We start from the raw sequence: 6713 nt of genomic DNA, 5'->3' as shown, positions 1-6713 counted from the left end.
AGGCACTCGCACTCACACATGTGCCCCAGCACACAGGCACTCACACTCACACATGTGCCCCAGCACACATGCACTGACAACTCTTCCATGGAAGGAAAATCACTAGTTCAAGGTTCTGAGAAGAGAGTGGAGAGAATGTTATGTGAAGAAGATCCTCAGAAATTTGTTCAGCTCAGCTCATGTCCTGGCAGCCTCTCCCTGGGTGTGGCTTTGAAAGTGGCTCTATGATAGACTGATGTATAAGTGTATCCCTCCCCTGCTCCCAGCTCCCTCACTGGTAGGAATAGAGCATCATGGGCTTGCTGATGATTCAGCCTTCCAAGGACCATACCTAAGAGTAGCTGTCAACCTTCATACCTGATGTGTTAGCATTAACATGCTTAACTAAAGGCAACTGTGTCATGTAGCCATTTGTTTTGGTTTTAATGATCAAAAGTATATTTTGAGCTCATTAATTATTTAGATTTTTATATAATTCATTTTTTAAATTAACACAGGTTTATAGTTTATGCTGATTCACGCTATTAAAAAACTTTAGCAGAGGAGATTCAGCACATGCAAGGGAACTCACCTGCGAGCAGTCTCCCTGCTGAGAATTATTTGTGGTACCAGAGTTTCAGTCCCCTTTGGGATGATACAAGTCTAAGGCTGTGGGGAATGACCACAGTGCATATACTACCTTCTGAGGATTCCATTGACAACTCTCTACCTTTGCTCATTGTTCACTGGGTCCGCCATTCATCATAGGTGGCCAACCATGACAGTCATTCAGATTTGATCACCAAGGATATTTAAAAAACAATTGTAAAGAGCTGGGTGTGTGGTTATGCGCGTGCGTGTGCATGTGCATGTACACACACACACACACACACACACACACACTCCAGTCCTGAGGAGGCTGAGGCAGGAGGATTGTAAGTTTGAGACCAGCCTGTGATACTTAGAAAATAAAGAACAAACAACAGCAACAACAAAACCCCAACAATAAAAAACAAATAACAAAACAAAACAAAAAAGTGTTTTTAGTTATCTTTGAGTCAAGATATCTTATCCTGATTTTAGGGGCCCTTCTTGGAGACTGCTCAAGTCTTGGCAGACAGAAAATGAATTTAGGAGCCAAGGGACAATATCCTAATAGTCTTTAAGTCCCTTGAGGACTACAGAGAACGAAACGTGTCGGTTTCCCATTTGAATTATACGCTGGGCATTTCATTTTAGAAGATGTTACTCAGGACTCGAGATAGAGCTCAGTGGGTAGAGTGCTTGCCCGCCTGCTTAAGGTCAAAACCCTGGGGTCCACCTCAGAACCACATCAAACTGGATGTGGTGTGTTCTTGTTTACATGACAAGTTTAAATACATTAAGACCTTTTGTCAGATTGTGAGCTTCATTCTGCAAAGGAGTGAGACATTGGGGAACTACATTCTAGTGAGGTAGGGAGGTAGGGAGTAAAAAACAAGAAGTTGGAATACACATACACACACACACGTGTGCTGGGTCTGCATCTAAGGGAAAATACAGTCTGTTGAGTTCAGTGGGAACTAACCAGGCAGCCACAATAACAGATGTAAGGTAAGACAAGCTCTTTGGCCCCCACAGGGGAAGAAAGAGACACTGAAATAACTCTGGAAGAGATGCCTGGAGTGGGTGTTTGTGGCCATGTGTGCTCTGCAGCCTGAGGTTTATGCCTCCATCTGGTGAAGTGTGTTCATTTCAGGAATGATAGGGATTACAAGGTTTGCAAACAGCTCAGTCAAGCTCTGGCTTAAATAGTTGTAATACTATTAAGACTCCAGACCCCAAGTGAGATCTCCCTGCTGCCTGAAAAGCAACATCAAAGTTCGCCTCTTGGCTCCTCCAGGTTCATTTCTCACCATTCACTAAGCTCCATGGCTTTCAGGAAGTCTCTCTGCCAAAGGGATGAATGCAAGGTTATTATAGCAGGCACTGTTCCGGCTGCAGGAGAGCAACTGGCCTAAGGCCAGCACAGCCCTGGTCCATTCCTGTGTTTCAGGATTAGTGAAAAGTGTTCACAATGAAATTGTCCCACAGCAGAGCTCTGTGCTGCCTGGCTCACGGGTGGCTATATCTGGGTGCTTGCCCAGGGATGTGAGGAAACATGGGTGACCTTGATCAGATGCTGGGAAGAACAGCAGAGCTACTTCAGATAAAGGAATGGCACATTCAAGGAGAGCTTGTGGAGGCAAAGAATGACTTCCCTCCCCCTCATTCTTTACTAAAGAGAACAGGTGGTAGAAACCCCTCAGCTCCTGGGGTCCCACACTAGACAAAAGCCAAACAAGCTCCCCATCTTCCCAAACAGGCATTTCTAGGTTGGTCTTTTGAAACTTGGATCATGACAGTGTCTCACTCAAGCAGTCCTATGGCATTGATTGCAACCTTCCATAGTGTACATGGTCCCTAGGTCACTAATTCCAGCAACATCCCTGCTGCAAGTTAAATAAAGTGAGTGATTTCTTTTCCTTCAGGCAGAGGGTGAGTAGCCAGCCCACTGCTACTGAGGCAGACATTGTTTCTCTAGAAGCTCATCTGGTTAGGGAATAGTCATGTATTTGTGGGGACTCCACTATAGGCCAAGCACAGGTGGCTTCAGATATGTTATATGTAAGCCTCATACACACTGGGGCTTGTGGTCACTTCCAGGGAAGGAAACAAAGGCTGCATAGATCTGAACCCCTGACAGATTTTAAGTTTATTTCGTTCACATGCTCATACTTAGTTCATTCTTGGACTAAAGAACAGAGTGGTACAAACCACCTGTATGTCAGCATTTCTATATAGGTTTTTACTGGGAAGGTGAGACGGGTGTTTCATCTATTCAGCATCTCAGATGCATTAGAAATACCAATTAGAGATACCAATGTTGAGTATGTGTGCTGAGTTTGCATAAGAGAACTGGGGTATTAGGTGGGTGGACAGAGGAAGGGAAGAGAGAGTCTAACCAAAGGGTGGCTATTACTTCTGAAAAAACTTTCACTGACAGGGATCTATCATCATAATCCCTAGCAGCGATCCAGCCCAGTCCCCAGAAACACAACAGGCACAAGACTGCCTACCAAGAAGTTTAAAACAGAGAATGGAAAGGCCTCTGGGTGTATTATATTTTAGAAACGTTAAAGTATCTAATATCTTCTCCCCGGCTGCAGTTCTCACATCTTAATCTTCAAATCGCCCACCACATTCCTTTCTGTGTTAGTGGGAAATGTATGACTCCCATCTCTGTGCTCACCTTTAAATGCTCTGTTAGTCAATTAGAAGCCGCACCCTTCTTAATTAAAAGGTTGTGTCTATATAATTTCATATTCCACAATTCCCTTTAGCCAGAAGCCCCCAAGGGGTCATGGGACATTCTTCCATGCTTTTTCCTTCAGAGTGTTAACCTGGTCAGGATATGTGGGATACCCGCCCTTCCCTAAGGAGCCCACACCCCTCACTTCCCGCCCTGATGGTTTCCCTTTAGTGATGTGATGGCTTCTGGTCTATTCCTTGACCCAGGCTTGCCTGGGCTGGTTGTGGTGGGGCGCCTCACTCTTCTATGTTGTTTATAGGTGCCAGCCTGCAGGGTGAGGAAAGTTGACCATATGCTACTGTTTGCAGCTTCCTGCTTGGTGGACTTGGCGAGGCCCTGCTGGTTTTCTCAGAGCGGAGGAGTTCTTCATGAAGATGGACAAGGAAAGGCAGCCTGCAGCTTGCTGCTGGAGGACACAGCACCTGGCCTCCCTCTTGAAAGCTATAAAAAGACCACATTACAGTGAGACCATGCTGAGGTTTCCAGCTGGGCAAAGCTGTGAGCTGCACATGCCCCAGCCAAGCTGAACACGTGGATGGCTGATGATTGCAACAGCCCACTTTCTTATTATTAGGGGGACTTCCCAGGGACCTCTGCAGAGAATGGGTCAGTCTTATATGCTGAACCATCTCCTCTCTGCTGCACCCAGTTCTGCGGGATCAAGAAGCAGAGGATCTTAATGGGATGGCTATGTCCTACCAGTTACTGCTTTGGAATTGATGTCACAGTCCATGGAATCTTGTTGCATTTTGGGGAGTTGTTTTGTGTCTTTACATCTTGGAGTCTCTTATACCCTTTGATTTTTCTGTTTACCCTGGAGCCCATGCCTTCCCACACAAAACAAGACATGTATGTTTATGACATGTGGGACAGGGCAGGTGTGGGGTTGATCAGGGGCGCTGGACCAAGTGGAACCCCAGCCAAGATCCTTAGCCTGGAGTGAGCGGCAGCCTTTGTGGTTATGCTGATGTAGTTCCAGCCTCTAATTTTCTCTTGTTCTTTTGAGTTTGTCAGGATGTGTTGAATCTGTAGACCATTGAACATGGGTAGATTAAGCTGGTAACTAATCGATTACCTGAAGTCTTTGAAGTATTCTGTAGTTCAGGTGGGCCTTAAATACCACACCTTCTGCCTTAGCCTCCTGAGTGCTGAGATCGCAGGCACTAGCTATATTATGCTTAGCAGGTGTTCCCTAAAGTCTTTACTATGTGTGATTCCTTCATAGCGCAGAAGAAATCTCAAGTCACTGAGCACTGGATTTTATCTCTTACACCAGATTATAAAAATTAAAGTCCCATAGCTCTAGAGAATAAACCACTATATAAAATATTCACTTGAGTCTGAAGCCAGCAAGGCTTAAGAAAATAATGCTAGATTGTCTTCTCATTGGTTTCACAGAACTTGGCTGTTGTCCAAGTCTTCGGTGGTTTTGGTCGTACTGAGCTTACTTGGTTAGCCTTCCAGTGTAGGAGACCCATGCCATTGACCCACAGAGACCCTCTGGGCTATGAGGATTGCCTTGTTGCAGGCTCAGATCCAGGATGAATGAGAGCAACTCATTGTTGCTACATTTTTTTCCCAACTTGTTGGCAAACAGAATGAAACAGGAGGATAGGTTTATGTATATAGAATGTGAGGACCTTTAATTCCTGTCCTTTCCTGATCTCTACTCATCATTTAAGGTGAAAACGTTCCAAGACTTGATGCCTGTGTACTTTTCGATTTGCTGTCTTAGAATATTTTTACATTTATTTATTCTATTATTTTATGTGTATTGTATACCACATGTGTGCCTGGTACCTGTGAAGGTCAGAAGAGGCCATCAGATCTACAGAAACTGGAGTTACAGATAATGTGCTGCCACGTGGCTGCTGTGAATTGAACTCATGCTCTGCAAAAGTGATCTTAACTGCTGAGCTAACTCGACTCTCCGGCCCTGTAATTTGCTTTATAAAAATATTTCTATTTAAATTGTCTGTATGTTTATAAGCATGTGCATAATGAGTGCAGGTGCCCCAGGGAGGCCAGAGGAGAACATTGGATCCCCTGGAGTTGGAATTACAGGAAGTTATGAGCTGCCCAGTGTGGTTCTGGGAGACAAACTCAGGTCCTCTACTGGAGCATTGCATGGTCTTAACTACGCGCGTCTCTCCAGCTGAGCGCTCACTGTTGTTCTTCATCTAGTATAGCAAACCAGTAAGTAGATAGGAATGTCCTATAGATTAAATAGAGACTCTGAGCTTAGAATTTTCCTCTTTTTAAATACCCACAAAACTTTCTACTGCTCCCCTTCCCCTGACCCCCCTTTTGCAAAAGTGGTATCTGTCCAGATGTTATCCTGTGCCTGTCCTAAATGTCATTTAAGCAATGGAGAGTCCTCAGGTGGAGAGAACCACACAGCTACTAAGCCCAGCACCATCTCTAGCAGATGAACCTTTACCGAGAAGCTTCAGACACTTTGGTTGTAAAGATGTCTAGCAGCTAGTGCTTTGTTTTTCAACCACATTGAGTTCCATTGTTCCTGAGTCTCTCTCGGGTGTTTTTGTTGTGTGCTGAGAAGGTAAGATGATGGGACCAGTTGCTCCTTCAGTGCACGGAACTGTGTCCTCAGCTTCCATCTGTGTTCAGAGCTTCTTTCTTTAAGGTGTGGCCACCATCTTTCATCCCCCTTCCTCATGCTCAGCTCTGAAAGTTCAGTAAACCCAGGGATGCATGAAGGCCTCTCATTACTGAGCTCTGAGCTCTGCTGTGAGTACCTGGGCCCAGGCTTCCAAGGTATCCACAGACCTCATGCTGTCATGCCTACTCAATTCTGAGTTCTTACCAACTCCAAATGTTTGTTTGTTTGTTTGTTTGTTTGTTTGTTTGAGGCAGGGTCTCTATTATGTAGCCCTGGCTGTCCTACTGGATATGTAAGCCAGGCTAGCCTTGAACTATCCTGCCTTTGCCTCCCAGTACTGAACTTAAAAGGCATCCTACCATGCCTGGCTCCAGCTCCATTTCAAAACCAGGGTGAAGTGTTGTTGTTGTTCCTTGCACAAATGAAGAGCATGCCTTCTTTCAAGGGAGGTAAAGTGTGAGTTAAGACTACATACCATCGCTATAAAGTTCAACCATTTCTTTTCTTGGTAATTTGTCTCTGCCCTTTTCAACCCCAACAGGGGAGAACTGCGAAAATGGTTGGTTGTGTCCCTGACAGTTCTTAGAGTTGTTGTTGCTTTGCATTTTGATTTTTAACAGTGTTTCCTCTTGTAGCCCAGGGTGGCTCCTAAGTCAAGCCTATCTGCTTGCCTCAAACCCCAAATGATCATGACTTAAGCTCAGGCGTAGGCCCCTTCCCCCACTTTCAGGCCTCTTGGCTCACACCAGTGAAGCCCACAGTGCCTTCTAGACATGGGATGTT

At 45.1% G+C, this 6713-nt stretch overlaps 1 protein-coding gene across 1 annotated transcript in view; it reads left to right on the top strand.

The window, feature by feature from the left end:
• Tmem241 (transmembrane protein 241) overlaps positions 1–6182 on the top strand; it is a 127017-nt gene extending 120835 nt beyond the window's left edge. The window contains exon 15 of the mRNA XM_021150584.2: positions 3619–6182. Within this exon, the coding sequence (XP_021006243.1) occupies positions 3619–3682 (64 nt within the window). The 3' untranslated portion in view covers positions 3683–6182. The remainder of the gene's footprint in view (positions 1–3618) is intronic.
• Positions 6183–6713: the final 531 nt, after the last annotated feature.

Source organism: Mus caroli, chromosome 18 (assembly GCF_900094665.2).
Source record: "Mus caroli chromosome 18, CAROLI_EIJ_v1.1, whole genome shotgun sequence".
Classification (NCBI taxonomy): Eukaryota; Metazoa; Chordata; class Mammalia; order Rodentia; family Muridae; genus Mus; species Mus caroli.
The sequence above is the reverse complement of the archived record's forward strand: the minus strand, read 5'-3'. Positions and strand labels throughout refer to the sequence as shown.